Source organism: Vidua chalybeata, chromosome 5 (genome assembly GCF_026979565.1).
Source record: "Vidua chalybeata isolate OUT-0048 chromosome 5, bVidCha1 merged haplotype, whole genome shotgun sequence".
Classification (NCBI taxonomy): Eukaryota; Metazoa; Chordata; class Aves; order Passeriformes; family Viduidae; genus Vidua; species Vidua chalybeata.
In genome coordinates this window covers 43,258,152-43,277,401 of record NC_071534.1, presented here as the reverse complement: position 1 = coordinate 43,277,401, position 19,250 = coordinate 43,258,152, and the positions used below count along the sequence as shown (strand labels likewise).

The 19,250-nt window shown below is 35.8% G+C and overlaps 1 protein-coding gene across 4 annotated transcripts in view; it reads left to right on the top strand.

Annotated features, from left to right (window-relative positions):
* Positions 1 to 19,250, top strand: part of TMEM117 (transmembrane protein 117) — a 190,704-nt gene that overhangs the window by 108,498 nt on the left and 62,956 nt on the right. For all 4 annotated transcript variants that reach the window (XM_053944122.1, XM_053944123.1, XM_053944124.1 and 1 more), the window contains exon 5: positions 14,273 to 14,370. In XM_053944122.1, the coding sequence (XP_053800097.1) occupies positions 14,273 to 14,370 (98 nt within the window). The remainder of the gene's footprint in view (positions 1 to 14,272; positions 14,371 to 19,250) is intronic.

Genomic DNA, 19,250 nt, shown 5'->3' with positions numbered 1-19,250 from the left:
ACAGACATTGCTAGTTTTCAAGCATATATAGGTAAATTTTATATGCTTATATAAATAAACCTAAAAATTCTGTTCCAATTTTTCAGCCAACTGACATGGACATTTTCATGAGATTCCTGCTTATGTGACAAAAGAAATCAGGGAATATGTATTTCAGCTTTATGCATTATACATACACTGAGCATCACCACTTATATTTGTCATTTATGCTTGAAGTGGTACCACATTAATTTGGCTAGGTACTAGTTAAACCAGCAGTATCCCTCCTAGGTTGATATCCACCCAGGCTAAAACGCAAGTGCATCAGCCCAAGCTTAGTTTTCAACAGACTTCAAACTGGAATTAGAGTGGAGTTGTCAGGAAATGTCACAGTGCTCTTGTACAAACGGGCTACATAGTCATGGGCTGAGTAATTTTAAATTTTTTTTTTTTTTTTGAGCAAGGAGTTGCAATTAACAGTGAGAATTCAGAGGCATCAAACCTGTAGTCTAAGGACTGGTTCAAAGGTGACCTACTGTAGTCAAGGCAGGGAGGATGAAACTTTAGTAAAGCAGAACACACATATTTGATAGATGATGTAATTTAAAGTAAATCAGCTGTAGATATAAATTTACTTCAACTATTGCAGTAGTGGATATCCAGTAAAGATGGTATCTTTATCTTTTCCCAGTTAAAGTGAATTTTTTGTCTCATATCACTTGAGAATATGTAGTTACTATTTGAGAGCACTAATAATCTAACTGAATCTTTGCCTTCTCTTTACAGTCTTAAGGTAAAGATATAATTTTAAGTCCTTCTGTTTATGCTTAGAGAGCTTTTGTTTCTTATTTCTCAACAAAAATTTCTAGAAGATATTAAGAAAATATGATGTGGGCTCTGGAGGGCAGATTCACATTTCCCCAAAATGTGGTGGTTCCCTCCTTGTGCTAAGAGAGAAAGGCAAACAGCTGGAGCTCAGCCAAATGGTCTACTCAGAAAAGCCCAAATGATAATGCTCCTGGGTTATTTATGTTAATACCATAAGGGAGACATATATAAACATAGCATGAATAGAATAAAGGTGATTTCAGATTGTACATCAAAGCTAGTTCAAGCATGTAAATATAATCTGCATTTCATTTCCTGAGAACTCTGGGAGAAAAATCAGAACTAATTTGTCCAAGAAAATTATCAAAACACCTGATCTGGCTTAATAAAAGGGGTAACTTAACAAAACAGTCAGAAGATAAGGGATAAATATTTTACTAAACACAGTATTTTGGTTTATAGAGGCAAAAAGGTCAAAGCAAAATAAGACAGTCTTGTTATATATCCTCCATGGCATTATACTAAACTTAAAACAGCTTAGCAGCTTCATTGGAAGCTGCTTACCATCATTATTAGTAGAGAATTTGCAGGTATTAGAGAACATCCATTATTGTTTTGTAAGAAAGAATTTAAGATGCTAATTATAAACCCTTCAAAAATTATGGCTTGAGAAATGGACAAAGTCTAAGAAAGATGTTGAGAAGTCAACTGGTTTTCAACTAAATACCAGCCAGACAATTTTCAACAGAAGGGGCATGGTCTTAAGCAAAACACTGATTAAAATACTTAATCAAGTAAGCCAAGATGACAAACAAGACCAGGTGTGGAGCAAAGATTGTACCATATCAGTTGTGCACACAGTATGGCTCAGCCTTGAGAAATGTCCACATGGGAAGTAGTAATTGACCACAAATTGTTGTTCAAAAGAGAATCTGATGAAAAAATCTGCTTTACACTATGTTGATAAAGCAGCATTTTTTAATTTGCAACATCTGAACATTTAAGAAAACTAACTTTCCCTTTCATGTAAAGTTGGTCTCCTTGAATTTTTTCTCCTTTGTTCTTTTTTGAAAGAATGTATTGGTTTTTGCTACAATGTTTCTTATTAATATGTAAAAGGCAGAAGTGTTTTAATGAGTGACCATTAGCTGATTTCCCATGGTCTTGTGTGTGGACAGTAGATAACAAACCAAACAAGTCTAACTAATGGCAAATAACTGTGCAGCCGTGATCTAATGTTGCTTGTTTTCTTGTAAGTGACATCAATCCTGCTTCCCCATGGGATGAATGTTTGCAGATGGGTAGTCATACATAAGAAGCCAAAAAGAAAACCTGAAAAAAAAATCTTGATTCTTTGTTTATATAAGAGGTATTAAATTTCAAATGAAAGTGTACCAGGGGCTGAAGAACAATTGTATTTTAAGGAGTGTGTTCTCAAGTGTGCTTAAAAGTGGAACAAATTTCTTTCCATTCTCTTTGAATGTTCTCCTTGCCCAGAGGTCCTGGCATTCTTTCACTTCTTATTGAACAAAACCAACAAAGGCATAAAGTTCTGCCTATGCTCAGTAACTAAGCATTTTGGTTAAAGACTGCTATTTTCTATAGCCAAGGGCATGTGAGAATGCAGTGTTAGTACCAATCATTTCTAGCAATCATTGACTTCCCAGTCTGCAAAACTTATCTACTTACTGTAAAATTGGCTGTGGAACATATTTCAGCACAAGTCCAGAAGGGAGTGTAAAATTCTATCCCTAGGGATACTGCAATTTCTCTCAGCTCTCTTTTTGCTGTACCTCCTTTTCTGAAATCCTCTCTAGCAACCCAACAAGTACTTACGAATTCTTCACAAACCCTTATCCCCTGTGTGTCTTCAATATTCTTCCCAAACAAGGATCAGTGTGAAACTTTTTCAGTTGTATCCATTAATGTTTAATAACCAGCTTCCCCTTTGGTGCTTACTGTACAAAAAGTATCAATATTTGGAGCTGTTAAAATTTGTAATATTTCTTCTTGACTCTGAAGTAACAGCAATTTTATCTGAAAGCCAAAGAGGAGTTTTGTGTGATATGAGTGTCTTATCATCTGCTTTATTTGAAGGCATCAAATTTGGTGGAGAGTCTACGAAAACATGAACCTTAAAACCTGAATGAAAATAAAATAAAACTTAGTGGTAATATCTTTCTTAATTTGGTATATCTGAGCTAAGCCAATCACACAATTTTAAGGGAATAATATTATCACTTGAAATCCTCAAGGCCTTCAATATTATGATTTTTTAATAGAGGCAACTTTAGTTATGATTTCAATTTTTTAAGTATGTAATCCCAAAAGTTCCCCATTCAGGGAATAGGGGCATTCATTTTGTGTTCTTCTTTCAGCACTGAGAATTCCTCAAACAATGCCAATATAGTTTAAGAGTAATCATTATTTCTCAGCTTTCTAATAAGATTCTACATCCTCTTGTGAATTTTTGATGGGTATTTTTACACTTTAATTACAATCTGAACTGTTAATTGGCTAGGTTTTCTTAAAGAACATAATCCAACAGGAAAAACAATTGACTGACTTTTCAAAACAAAATATTTGTTATTCAGAATAGCAAATGACTTTGAAACAGAGTCTGGATATTTTCTTCTGTTGAAGTGAAACTGGTACTAATCACCTTCCACTGAATACTTTCCATGAGTACTCTTTATTCTGGAAGTAAGACCAAAGTAATTCTTTACCATTTAAAGAGGATTGAACAAACTGTAGCCATGTTTGCACCTCAAGTGCAGAATTGCACAGAAAATAGGGACAAATAGAAGGATTTATAACTTGTTGGTGGATTATGTTCTCAGTGTGATTGTAGCTTCAGTATAAAAAGGTAATTAAAAACAATTAATGACGCTGCCCATAAATCTGTCAAAAGACCAGCAGTTGCACATAAATATTATTCTAGTTGTATAATCCTTTTCAGTATGATAAAGAAAATACGGGAAAGAGCCAATGAAAGGTTTTTCAGAAGGGCTTCATGGTTTTTTTCAGTTTATTTTCCAGTAAGAGTTTTCATGAGAAACTTGTTTTGTGCAGAATTTCTCCCATTCTCTATTTAGACTGAAAATATTGTCATGTAGTAGCTATGTTTGCCTTGAGTGCAGAACAGAAAAGGCCATGTAAAGGAAGTTTCAAGTTCCCCTTTACTTACTCAAGGAATGAAATGGATTGAAACCACTCTGAGCTGTCAGTACATCACAGCCTTGAATCAACTGGAAAAGCAGCACGGTGCCAGCAGCATGGAGATGGATTTTCATTTAATTAGGTTCCTTGTTCTGGCAAGAGGAGACAGGCGAGTGTCTCAGCAGAGTGGCCTGTGTGCCTCCTGCCCATCGCCGAGGGCATCCCAGTGTTCAGATAGTTCTCCTGTGGTTATGTGCCTGGGTGCAGAGAGGTGGAAGGCAGAGAATAAATATCAGAGCTTGAAATCACATTCTTCATTCAAACAGATTCATTTGTTTTTACTAGGTTCTGCATTATGTAGACACCAATAGAGAATTTTGAAAGATATGCTTTTGTAACTAATATTTATCCTATTTAACTGTTGATCTAGAACAAACTGTGTAAAGTGAAATCAATTCCCAAAAATCAAGTGTCAGAAGCACCCATTGTATCTCACATTCATTCATTCATAACAAGATACTCCCTCAATTAGTCGCTAAGTGGAAGTTGATAGCACCCTCCCAAATAATTAATTGGAAATATGCCATTGTTACAAAGTATTGTCACAAAGGTTACTCTTTTTGCTTCCTCACATGTCACCGAATCACACTAACACTGTGTACTCAAGTGTTGGACAAGTGTTATTTATACATTTGTTGTTCTTCTTTCATCCCTTAACTCACCAAATATAATTTAAAAGTATTTGTGGGAAAGGAGAAGGTTTGTGAAAGGCACCAAGTGACATGTGTGTTGTCACTTTATTCTGAAGAGCAAGAACTTCAAAACTATGATTGTCAGAACAGCAAATGCTGACCTTCTGGCACATCAAAACATAGACTACACAGACATTGCATTGACAGTTTACAACTCTAACTGTGAGTGTCTGAGGGCATCATGATACAAATAAAAATGATGACGCTGCTCAAGAGTAATAGCTAATGGCCCATGCAGAAAGCTGTCTGCATCTGTTAGAGCACATGGGTATGTGCAAGTGTTACTGAGAAAATTGTTAGATGGAGACGTTGAAAGAAGACAGGCCTGAAATTAAATTTGATCAGTAGAAACCTTTGTCTTGTGAACCTGTCTGGCATGGTACTCCTTCATGTCTTGGGAACTGATATTTATTCCATGCCTAAACTGGTATTCTGTTCTACAGCAGTTACTCTGGAAGGCTTCCTGTTTGCAAAGTCCAGAAGAATTATCTTTGGAGACAAAACTACTCCTTGTCAGTATACCCAGAACAGCTGGCAATCTATCCAGAGCAGCTCAACATCTGTGTTGTATTGCAACAAATCAAACCAGAATTTGTTCCCAGTTTTTCATTGCTGTAGACAGTGACCTTCCTGAGTTCTATGTCCTTTATGGGACCAGGCAGTTGAACTTATCTGTGACAGGTAAATTCAGACATAAAAAATTTTGCTTAGGTTAAGACAGTGTCGGAGGATGAACCACACCTTAATTATTGTATGCCACCATTTGGTGTATATTTTCATATATGCTAAAACAAAACCTCCATGATTATAGGATGTGATTGTACAGCTCAAAGCTGGGAACCTGTAAATGCTGAGGTAAATAAGGAAATGCTTGCATTCCCCCAGTATTCCAAAATGTTATGGATTCAACTCTAATTTAAAAACTGCTACTTGAATTTTGCATAAAAATTCCTTTTAAGCATGAACTGATTTTGAACCTTCTGCCATAGCCTACCTCTATACTAATCAGGGGCTGGCTCAATTCTTTCTTCAATGCTTTGGTTTGTAGATAGGTATACAGCGTAATTCATAGGATTAAAGAAAGGATAAGTTGTGAAGAGTCTGATTCTGCAGCTACAGAAGATGGGGAGACTTGAAGGCTGCTACTTTGCCTAGGTGTGTCTTTAGAATTAAAGTCCATGGATAGTGCCTATAACATTGGTTAAGATATAAGCATTGTTAGATCCATGACTAAAAATAGGGACACTGATTTGACTGCTTTAAGCAATAGTCTACTGCACAGAAGAAAACCAAAGCACCCTTGGCATCATTCCCTAGAGAACTTTGCAGTTTTAGTCTCAAAAAATACAGAAACACATCCTGTGGAAACATAGGAAAGTATCTCTGTCTCTGATATTTGCATTGGCTGGCTCTGCTCCCTAGGTTGGGTTACCCTTTTGTGATATGACTTCTCCATTCTCTAAAATCCTTTGCTTGCTTCTCTCCAGGACCTGCCAAAGGGACTCTAAGGATTCTCTAAGTATCTTTGTCTGAAACAGCCTACTCAGGACAAAAGCCTACTTTTTAGGCATAGGATGTGTGAATACAGCCCTTTCCTATGAGAAAACCTCATTGCCTATTAGCCATCACATATGTCAATAATTAGGTTAATGACACTTTAGTGAGAAACACTAAAAAATGTAGGAAACTATGTTGGGATGTATGTTATCAGACTTCCAGTGCCAGCAGTGTGATCATCTGAGCAGATTCTGGTTTAGAGTGAAGAAATGACAGAGCCTATTTTGAAGTGAATTTCACCCCAGAAATGGTTTGTTTTTTTTTTTTTTCACAGACTATAAAAAGAATCTACATTGATTTAGATGCATGTGCCATGTGCACCAAACATGGCATGACTTCTGTCTCTGGCCTTTCACCTGAACCACCAAGCTCTCTAAATGAGTAAAGCAAACTTTCCACTAAAATGGAACTGAGCTGAATGCCTTAAATGAAAATCATGATGTGGCTTTATGTCTCGCACTTTGTCTGTAGTATGTGACATTACCCAGACCTCTGCTTCTGCATTTGTAACACTAATAAGGAAGCTGTAAAGCAAGGAAAAAAGTCTTCTGAAATGTGCTGTCAATGATTATATAAACAGCAAGTGCTTGCCACATAGCAGCCAGGACATTTTGTTGCACATATATAGTGTGCACAGTAGGGACTTAAAATATGTTAGGAAATTAAATGGCACAGCTTAGAGATTTTCTGCAGAAGCTCTGCTTCATTTGTAAAATTGATCCTAAACAGTTACTTATATTTAAGAACTGTCAAAGAATTTCCAATTAATTTTTTTTTTTTAATTTTAGATTTGGCTTTTAAGAAAAGCAAGAATTATTTAGAAATTATTTCTCCTGGTATGGAAATACAAAGCATAATTTTCAGAATAAGTTGAGTAGACTTAAAATAATTACAGACCAGATTTCTCCCTAACTCATCTTTTGATATCTAAAGTTTTTTACCAGAAATTCATTGTGGGCTAGATGTATGCATTGTGGATCATTCTGTCCTAACTGAATTTGGAAGTTGAAAGGAAATGCTGGCAGAAGTGACTTTTCTAAATTGAACCTAAAGTGTATATATTTTCAGTTGTTCTTGCCATCTTATTGAGTTGTTATCCCAGCATGGATTGTATAGAAACTGTTATGACAATATTCAGAACCAAATCAAGACATTCCAGTTAAAAAAGAAGAGGCTTGCTGCTTCCTCAGTGGGTGGAGAAATGGATTTGCATGGACCAGTAAAGATAGCAGTAATTAACATAAGCCTCCTCCATGTTTATACAGAAGAAGTTCTTTAACTGGTTTTGGTGGATATTTGGGTGTAAGACAGTACACATGTCCAAATATTGTGGATTGGGAGAATAAGAGCTCATAAAAGCAATACTTGGAGCATGGTGGGAAATATGTAAATACACAAAATTGTACTGGGGACCATTGTGAGAGCCGCAAAAGTGAACCATAATATTCTTTATCACTCATATTGGTTACTGAATTGTGACAGCAATTTAATTTGTTTTTCAGAGTTTACTTATTGTTAGAACAGTATATGTTTGTAAGACAAGAACAATGTTCTGGACCTGATTAAAATGAGGAAACAATAAGAAGTATATTGAAGGGGCCATTTTTTCTCTGTCATTGTTGTTGTTTTGAAAATGCAAATATGAAAAGAATTCATTGCAATTAAATTGAAGGAGAAGTAACCTAAAAGAACCTTCATTTTTTTAGGGTAGAAATCAACTAAATTAGGAATGTTCCAAAATAAAGGAAGCAGACAAACTTTAGAATCTAGTCGTGTATTTACAGCTGACTAATAATATTTAGTTTGAAAAATATTGCCTCCCCTTATAGATCTGTAAGCCTAATTACAAATATTTGTTAAATTTGTTTTCAAACACACATTTTGTTTATTCCAAAATGTAGCAGAGGGGATTGAAATAAATTAACAGTTATTTCAGAAGAATGTGTAACAAAGTTCTTGACACTTCTGCTCAACTGCCAAAACAATTTCAGAATTAAAAGAGGCATTGCATATTATCATGTGTAAGCTGTGTAACAGTTGAGATAGGATCACAGAATTACAGAATTGTAAGGGCTGGAAGGGACTTCTGGAGACCATCTAGTCCAAGCCTCTGCCAAAACAGAGTCACCTAGAGCAGGTGACACAGGAATGTGTCCAGGTGGGTTTGGAATGTCTCCGGAGAGGGAGAGTCCTTACTCCCCGGGCCTCTTCCAGTTCTCTGTAACCCTCTGTATGAAGAAGTTCTTCCTCATGTTGAGGTAGAGCTTATTTTTTCTCAGTTTATGGCCATTGCTCCTTGTCCTGTCACTGGGCACCAATGAGAATAGTCTGGCACCACCCTCTTGGCATCCACCTTTGAGATATTTATATGTATTAATGAGATCCCCATTAATGAGATCCAGACCAAACAGGCCCTGCTTCCACAGTGTCTCCTCATAAGATGAGCTGCTCCAGAAGCCTCATCATCACTGTGGCTTCCCCTGGACCCTCTCCAGTAGGTCTTTGCCTTTGTGAACTGTGGAGCCCAGAACTGGAAACAGCACTCCAGATGTGGCCTCACTAGGGCCAAGTGAAGGGGCAAGATCACCTCCCTCAACCTGCTGGCCGCACTCTTCCCAATGCACTCCAGGGTACCATTGGCCCTCCTGGCCACAAGGACACTGCTGGCTCATAGTCAGCTCGCACCCTTCAGGTTCCCCAACTCCTTTTCCACAGAGGCGCTTCCAGGAGGTCAGGCCCAGCCTGTGCTGGAACTTGGAGTTATTCCTCCCCAGGTACAGGATCCTGATTTGCCTTCTCTGAACCTCATTAAGTTTCTTTCTGCCCAACTCTCCAGCCCACCAAGGTCCCACTAAATGGCAGCAGAGCCTTCAAGTATATCAACCAACCCCCCACAGTTTTACATAATCTGCAAACTTGCTGAGTGTACATTTTATCCCTTTCTCCACATCGCTGATAAAAAAGACTGGTCCCAGTATTGATCCCTGGGGAACACCACTGACTACAGGCTTCCAACTGCATCCTGCTTGATTGACCACAACCCTCTAAGTTCTGCTATTCAGCCAGTTCTTGATCCACCTCACTGTCCATTCATCTGACCCACAATTTCTGAGCTTATCCATGATGTTATTATGGGAAACAGAGTCAAAAGCCTGAGTCTGGAGTTGAGACAAACATCAGCTATCCTCCCCTCATTGACCCATCCTGTCATGCCATCATAGAGGAGTATCAGATTGGTCAACACCCACAGAATACAATTTTCTCCCAGAAATCCAGATGAAAAAAGCATAAAAACATTTTCCCTATAGGTTACTTTTATACATCAAATTAACATCTCCACAGTGTTTATATATATCTAAGAAGAGAAAAGTGATGGATAGAAACTTTTAATGACTGAGTACTAAATGTTTGGTATATGATCACTGTGATGTAGTGCAGTAGTACTCAAAGATTGAGAAATGATAAAGAATTGATGTGCAGTTAGTGGGACACCTATATATAGCTCTTACCTAAAAGCACATAACAGCAAAGCAAGGGAAGTGTATCCCCTCAGCGGTATGCATTAGCTCTCATTGACTTCACACTCTGACTTCAGAAAACATAATTACTTTAACCTGATTTAGCCCCTGTTTTTTTCTAGAAAAAAAACCTCACATACTTTTCAGAAACACACAGGCAATGTTCAGTCTTTGCAAAACTATTGATGTATTCTTTTGATGTGGAATGCAATATTCATCGTCTTGCCATGGGAAACTGCCCTCTGGCCTGTCCTGTCACTATGACATCCTTACAGTTTCTAAAATATTTTAGAATTTATGGTATTCACTCTTATAAATGAAATGCCCCAGTTGCAGGGCTGAAAATAATGTTTCTTGTTTTGAGTTTGGGGTGAGTGGAGATGTGTAAGTTATACACTATTTAAAGGCTGAGCATCAAGTGAAATTAATATAGTGCTACATACAAAGAGGTTTATGATGTAAATTATTTAAAATGGTAAAATTCTAAAAATTGAAAAAAAAATAAAACTTCTAATACTTGAATCATGTATTTGACAGTGGTAGATAGGTATATTCTGGCAAATGCAGTTATCCAGGGTACTTTGTTTTCCAACAACACCATGATGTCATGTCCTTCTGGCTGAGCAGTTGCACACAAACAGCTTCTTTACTGATATTTTATGTTGGAGTCCTACTGTCCATTAGACTTTTTGCTACTCATTGCATTATCATAATAATATAAAAAAATTCATATTTTACCATTTGGTTTGTGTTTTCAGGCTTTTCTTGTGGATCTTAGATTCTTCTACCTACTATTGAATTCTGGAGGGCTGCTCTTATCCTGTTTTGATGATTTATCCAAGTATGAATAAAACAAAGAAAATGCTTTGTTAAGGGCTTGTCTCCATTAATGTGGCAGCATAGAATATATTGTGTCCTAAAGCCCAGAGTCCATTTCTCTAATAAGAAACAGTTTCTGCAGCTGCTTCTATGAAGTGCTATTATCAAACCAACTGATGTAGTTTTATATTTCTAAATTTCTAAAATGCAATTTTTCAGATGAAAACAGCTTGGCTAGCAGCCTGTGCCACATCAGTTTTCTGTGGTTTATCTCTTTGTGCTTGGAAAATGATAGCATAGTTCCTGGTAGTGGAGTATTTGGATGATACTTTCTAGGCATGACCAAAGTATGAGGCCATTTTCTTTTTATTTTTCTTTTTCTTTTAATTTAAAGGAAATTTTACTTGCTGTTAACTTAGAAGAGATACTTTGCCTTAGCTGACATTCCCAGTGCAGAGGTTGTCTCTGCTGGGAAGGACCCTGTGAGGTACAGCACAGCATCATTTGACATGAGTGTCTGCAGAGAGATGTAGAGTATGTGCAGAGTATCCTGAACAATAGGCTCAAAGAGTAACTGCATGAAAGGAATAAATGATCCTTAAGGTGTCTTACTGCTCCACTTGGTACATCTCAGGTATCTTAGGTATCTTACTCTTTTGTTGGGCTTTTTTTTTGAAGTTTTTTATGATTTTGCTTTTTGCACTTCTTGTCTGAGTAACTTATTTGCTCTGAATGCCTTTGAATCCCACATTCTTTCTTCTGTATGATACTATATAATTGTTCACATTATTGTATTATATATTGTATAGTAATATCTATTGTAGGCCAGGTTGGATGGGGCTCTGAACAAGGTGTCCCTGCCCATGGCAGGGTGGGGTTGGAACTAGAGGATTTGTAAGGTCCCTTCCAACCCAAGCCTTTCTGTGGTTTGATGATTGTATCAAACATCAAAAGGATCATATCAAAAGGAACAATTTCATTTTTCTGTAACAGAGAAATGGGAATCATAACATTTTGCTATTAATGACAGCAATATATACTTTTAAATCATTATGAGTTAGCCTCATAATTAATAGAAAAGTGAGAAATATGAATAAAGTCATATTTTGTAGGGCAAAATGAAAATTAAGATGCCGTAATATATATAAAACATAGTAATTATTAATGGGAATGGAGCTTTTTGTGGCATTTGTGTAGCTTATAAAGTTAGGCAGTGTGTGTGATACAGCTTTGCTTTTACAATTTCATATAATATAACTGTTTCTCTCATGAGACACTAAATAAAATGAAAATGTATACACTCTCTGTATGTTGGGGCCATTCCTTTTTGAACTGAACAGTGTAATTATTGAAGTATATTGCATCTCCTAGTTCAAGAAAAGAATACATTACTTAATTACATTGTAAGTGGCTTTCCCTCTTTTATTTTGATTATGCAAGATGCAGGCAGACATTTACTGAAGTGTCCAATGTTTTTCTATTCCCATGTATCAGCAATGTTTTCAAACATAGTCCAGTAAAGCAGAAATAAATGTATGCTGTCCAGGAATTACATTATGAAATACAAATAGAGGTAGAAAAACATACACATTTCTTTACATGAAGTTCTGCAAATTAAATTAAAATTTATATTTTTTCTTTTTCTAAAAACAATGGGTATTTGATATATATCTAAAACTTGTCTGCTGTATGACAGTGTTGAGTGCTTTTCTCCTGTGAGCTGTTTTCTACAGTGACTGTCCTTGACCAAATCAGAAAATGAATTTGATTTCTCTAATGCAAAAGGTAATTGGATTTCTCTTTATGGAATGCATCCCTTTAATGACTGTCTCTGCTTTAGCCAATTTAGCTGCAACTGCCCTGACATTGATCTGGTGATATGACTTTAAATAAATGCCAAAGTTGGGAGATGAAAGACCAGCTATTTGATATCAGAAAAAACATTTCCTGCCTCATCTTGCCATTTTCCTCAGAAAATATCTCCGTCTTGAATGTCATTCTTCTGAAACATGCTCCTTTGGTAATTGGTCATAGAGCTGCAAATTGCATCCTTCTCCCAAATATAATAATTTCTCAGAAAGTATCTGGAGAAACTATTTTGAAACTTGAATAAAGCCTCTTGAAATAGCTGTTCTTCTTTGCAAATAATCATTACTATGTAGACTTTTCCTAGGAGGGAAAAAAATGTTACTAAAGTAGTGAATTAAATCTTTGCAGAAGTCTTGTTCAGCATAAAATATTTATTGAAACATTTATTAAGATAATTTGGATCTTATCAAAAAAGTATTATAGTTTGCTGATCAGAGAAAAGATTTACCCACATTAAACAGTTATTGAAGGTTGTATTTTTGGATATTATCTGTTCTTTGTTAAGGTTAGGTTTAATGGAATAATAAAATTCTAGAATGTGCATTTCTATTTATTTAAAATAGTCTTTATCCATTGGACCCAGCCTAGGCTAATACACTGAGGACTTTTAACCCCAAATGGACTTGAAGCCAAAATTTAGCAGTTGAATCCATTTTTAATTTACTCATTGGCCACATGTTCTTTTTAATAAACACTCTTAATGCCATTGATCGAATGTGATAGCTTACAGTCTGGATGATAAACTGGATTTTAAAGCATCTGTGAATTTTTATCACCAGTTTGAAGTTATTTCCTTCTGGAACCTTAAGATTTATTTTCATTTTGATCAAAACACATAGTAATTTCCCACTCGGTACTGATAACAGTGAGGTAGAACTTAACAGTGGTTTACTTATCTGCATTTTGAAGCAGGTGGTCACCCCCATTTCCTTTATCTGATCAATTATTTCTTAAATCTTTACAAATGGATAGGTTTTTCCCTCTGGATCTTCTGCACAATAGAATTTATGAGTTTATTGTGATGTAACTTCTGGTGTTTTTTAGTACAGTTAATTTGAAGTAAATGGATATGAAAACACAGCTTCCCAAAGAAGCAGGTGCCTGAGGGGTATTCACCTCCCTCACTGAGCTGAAAATCATTTTTAATACTTTCATGTGCCACCCAGAAGTACTGCATACGTATAAGTCTCTGGACAGAGAAACAGATGGTGTCTTTAGACAGGAATTATGAAAATGAGGATAAATATTTCATACTTTTAAAAATTTTTGCAAGTTTTAAAGGTTTTTTTCTGTTGCCAGTCCCAAGTGTGGTTTTTATACTGATAGCAGGAACTGAGAGGACATTATAAATGTTATATAATTCACAGTCTTCCACTCCCTAACTGCAGTTCTCATTTCAAGAGTGGAAACTCTGCTGATGCTGTTCTCAGGGAAGTGGTTCTCCTCTCCCAGACTGGGCCAGAAAGCTTCACAGCCACAGGGGAATGTAACTCATGTCCTGTAGGTTGTTGTAGCTTTTAGATTGGTTCCTCTTATCTTCCTATCTTTGGATCTCTACAGGTTTCATTGTTTCTCAAGGAGTTGCATGCACTTCTAGAGGCAGAACATGTAGCCCAATATTCATTATCTTGATTGCAAATAACACTGGACACACTATTAGTCTACTATCTGTATCATTATCAGAACTGATGCAGCTGAGCTACGCATAAATAAAAATGTTCCTAAAGTCCTTGCCAGTACTGCCTTACGTAGCACCAGTGTAACTGTCTGCTATTTCTTCTTTCCCTATAGGTCACAGATATGATGCTTCAGGATAAACCCTACCCAGACTGGGGAAAGTCTGCCAGAGCTTTCTGGAAGAAAGGAAACATTAGGATCATTTTATTCTGGTAGGAAAATAGTAAAATCAAATAACTGTAAACAAATGTTTTATAGAATTTTGAAAAACATATCTTCTCTCACCATCTGTGGCAGAAAGAGATATGGTTGGAAAAAAAGGGTAAATCTGGTCTAAGTAAAAATTGCAAAAACGGCACATGAGTGAGGAATTCCTAATCAAAATAGTTGGTGTAGAAATATAATTTTAAAATTTATTTATAAAGTTTCTTTTATTCTTTTTGTTACTCTATAATTGAGTTGCGAAATTTTTGCTATATGTGATAATATTTGGGTGTCCTACTGTAATTCTTTGTAATAAAGTAGATATCTGAATTTCCTTTTGTGGCCATGAAATTAAGTATAGAAATTCTTTGAATTACCACATGAATAGGACTCAAAACATCGCGTCAGTCTCAGATGATTAAGAAAAATATTAAAAAGCAATGCAAAAAGCTCTGATGGTTGAGAGTTTATTTCACCTCAGATGTAGCCTCTTTCAGATAAATTCCAGACAAATTTAGCTATTGAAACAGAACACAAGTTATGACAGGAAAAATGGAATATGGAGAATATATATTCTAAGAAGCAGTCTGAAGACCTTATGGATGAGGCTATAAGAAATAGCAAAGATTTTTTCAATTATATCAGAATCAGAAAAACTCATGAAAATGTCATCAGACCTGCTGTTTTTAAAAGAACAGATTTCAAAAGAACTCTTACAGAGAAGTTGCAAGATTTATTTGTATGGAGTCTCCTACAGAAAATGCAATTAAGTATCTTGCACTTTAAAGGAGTAAAAGCAAGCTATTATATTAAGTTGAGGCAATAAAGGAAATAGTAAGAGAAATTTGAAAGGAAAGCGGAATCAGATGACTGATTGGCTACACACAAAGCTTATAAGGAACTGAAGAGGTTGAGCTGATGCAAGTTTTATTAGCACTTAATTGCCTATTGAAAAATTGAATATTAAAGTTTGGATATTGTTTTGCTTTTTCTGCCTTTTTTTTCCAGCAAACTAGTAATATCCTCCTGGCCTGTAAGTCTGAGTTCAGTTTTAGCTAAATTGATTGAATATATTATATGATTATATATTATATATCATTATATATCAATAATGGAATTATGAGCAAAGCTTTAGACTAATTTCTGCTAAAGGAAGCCAGGGAATCTTTGCTGAAAGAAAACCTTCTCTGATCTGTCAGAACTCTATGCACATGTCATCAAAGAAATGGATGAGGGAGAAATGCTTGATATAATTTATTTGGACCTTCCCAAGGGTTTTGACAAAGTTCTTTACTGAATGCAATTAAGAAAACTAGTAAGACTAAGTGTGCTGACATTTAGAAATCATCTCAGCAATGTGGAATGGAAGTTATGAATAAAATAATAATTCTCTGCTACATTGATAAGGCCAAGGAGTTATGTTATTTAATGTTTGAAGTAGTATTCATTATTTATATACATCATAAATATTAGTGACGTGACAGAATTTAAAGATTAAGTTAATAATTTGAAAAATGCATGAAAGTGGGATATTAGAAAACTAGGTAAAAAAAATAATGTGACTGAATACTTCAGTTATGGGTGGGGGGATTCAAGCAGCTCATTGTCATCATTGCAGGATGTGCAGAAGAAGCTTCTGTCTCAGCATGCAGGGATGGGCAAAAAGGTAAAGCAGATGTATCAAAAAAATTCACAGACAGGTGCCAAGTGGGCAGCCAAGGATTACAATATCATCTGAGCAAAAAGCTCCGTCTAAAACACCATTGATTTTTTTTCACCCTTGTCTGAAAGATAGCTTTGTCTGAAAGACTGAAAAGGAAAGTAGTTAAGATTTAAGAAAAACCTTAATTACACAAGAAGACTGGAAAAATGTGAAAAAAGGATTAAAAGCAAGGTGACATGATAGCTTTCAAATTTATATGCCAGATTGGGAGACCAATAAAACAGTATTAAAATTACTTAAATATTATTGCAAGCAATTTTCTTCCACTCTGAAATGTTAAAAATCTGTATTTTATTTCTAATAATATTCACACTGACAAATCCTACCAAAAGTTCAATATAGAGATAAGTAAAAAAAAAAAAAAAAAGAGTTTTCATGCAAGAGTCTCATACTAAAGGGTATGCTCAAAACCTAAAGGGTGACATAAATGCTTTTATTTTTAGTTTTAAGCAGTGAAATAAAATAGTTTAGATGACAGTCTATGCTCCATAGGCATTATTTATATACTGCACCTCAGACATCAATAAAAGTAGATTTTTTTTTCTCCACTAGGTAGGAAAAATAAAGGTGTGGTATTGTTAAGTATGGTAACATGGAATATTTGTATTTACTTTATTGTTGCTTAAGCAATGTGATGCATATAGCCTCATTTCTGAAATGTCCTAAATGAAGCATCCTCAACAGTGTGTCCTACACAGATTACTGGTGGGCCAAAATCCATTTATTCAGGGCATTTTCTAGTAGCACACCTGTTTAGTAGAGCTACTTCAACACTGTGCACTGTATTTTTATTTTATTATTTTTATTTATTATTCCTAGTATAGATATATGATACATAGTCTAAGGTAGTTGATGAAAACCTTAGATACAGACTAGACTTGTTTTTCAGCTAATGTCTTTTATATTTTCGTGTCTACTTTGCAAAATTAGAAAACTTCTGTAAATGTACCAAAGATGGACGGATTGCAAAGGTGGTAAAGGCACCACCTTTATCACTTATTTATGATAGTTAATTTGTGGCTGCTTTGTTTCTCATTTGGAAATGTTTTCAGCTCTCCAATGCAACTAATTCACAAAGGTTTTGATTTATCTTATCATCTTCTGTTTTAAATCATTCTCTGGAAACTTTGTCAGCAACTGCTTGTTGGTTGCTCCTGAGGATTCTGGCTGACTTCTGAATTTCTTCACAATATAATTCTTCCACGAACAGCTCATCTAGCTCAAGAATGATCAGTTGCTATTTGCCTTTGTGTAGTCCGTCACTAAGGAGTATTTTGAAGTGCCTTTAACCTTTTTTGAAGTCAGAGCTTGTCTTTTTTTTTTTTTTTTTTCATTAAAAAAGTCTCCATTTTGGTAATTTCAAGCTCTGCTCATGGCTAATTCCAGCATTCTGAGGCAGCTTTGTGTAACGCTGTTATATTGCTCAGTGATGCAATGGAAATACAAATACACTTCCTCATGGATTTAAGAAAGTGTGTTGTCATGAGGACTTCTAGGTAGCAATGAAGCATCTTGAACCTCGATGGAATTACTGAGATGTGCAGACATGTTTGTGGGTCGCAAAAGAAAGACACACAAGGAGTTAAATATCTGCACCACCTGCAGTCAGATGAGACTTTCTACAGACCACTGTCTCCAGTGCTCTGTCATCACCATCAGCAGTGCAAAATTATAAGCATGACTTGAAACAGGCTGATTTTTTTTGATATATTGATAACTTGGCTGATTCAGGAGACACAAATTATATATGACACGAGAGGACTGGCATTTGAAAGAAGCAAAAAGAAGTTTGTTGAATAAAGTTAAAAAAATATCTTGGTCAAGACTGATGACAAGTCAACAGTTGTAGCTAGTGGTAAGATAAATAAATAAGTCAATATAGAACCATACTTAATTTTGATGTTTTATATTAGATGAAGCAGGGACAGAAGTGGAATTTAAGACTGATTGTTTTGCAAATTTTTTTTTTATTTTCCTGCAAACATATAATAAATCCAACCTACACGAAATGTGTCCCCTACACATCTGCACAGAAGTGAGCTCTCCCCAGCAATACAGGCAGGTGATGCTGTTAGAGGCAGCCCACACCAATGCCCCAGTATGTGCTCAGGCTGTATGGTCCTTGCCCATGCTAACATACACCTCTCTGCCATCAAGGCTTGGGGTTATCTCTGCCTACTTTGTGCCTGAAATCACTGAATCCTCCTTATAGTGTCTTCTGCCGTGACCTGCCACATCCTGTGGAGAACTGAGCTTAGTAGTTGGAATAAAATCATAAAGACATCTCTGGCCTGTGTGCACAGTTTGCTCAATAGCGTCTCAACCTGAATACTCTTTTGACAAACTGCTCCAATATCAATTACCCTCAAAATTTTCCTAACAGAGTATGGAGGGTTTAAAATGAGTAAGGCATAAAGAATGTGAACTTTTAGCCATAGGGAAAAAACAGAGAACTGTGAAAAAGAAATCTGTTTATGGGAATAGCGGAAAAGAGCTGCTGAGGTCTGCTGTGTACGCAGGTAACAGAAAAATTGATAGTTAAAGGTAGATTATCAAAATGGGGGATTGTAGAGATAACAGTGGATTGTGCAGCTGAATCTTGATTGTAGAGAAGGTGACAGAAAAATATACACAAGCTGAACCTTTGAATATGCAGTTCCAGGCTGGAATCCATTTCTGTGGTGTCCCTGGCTAGACAGTCATTGTATGTGTACACAATGATTAGTCTTTATTGGTGTAATAAGGACAATTGGCCTTTGACACAGGATTCTTGTCTGAAATAATGCAAAACAGATACCAACATGGAAAAGAAATAAAGTTGTACAAATAATTGTAAATTTTTGATTCTCTATATTTGCTGTTTGACTTCACAAACTAAATATTCTTCTATTAGTATGCATTTCCATATGCTCCCGCTAGCTTTGTTTAATAAAAACCACAGATACACATGCTCAGAAATGAGTGTTAGGAATCACAGTATTTTAATATAGCAAATCAACCTAGTAATATAAGCTTAGAAGCTTTTACTCAAAATAATTGTGCAGAATTGCTACAGAGTTCTTTATGTACATTTATGTACATATGTTTATATTGGATTGTGTCAAACATAGCTTAGGTTAGTATTCTTAGCTGGACAATATTTTGTACCCTGGAAGTAGAGAAAGC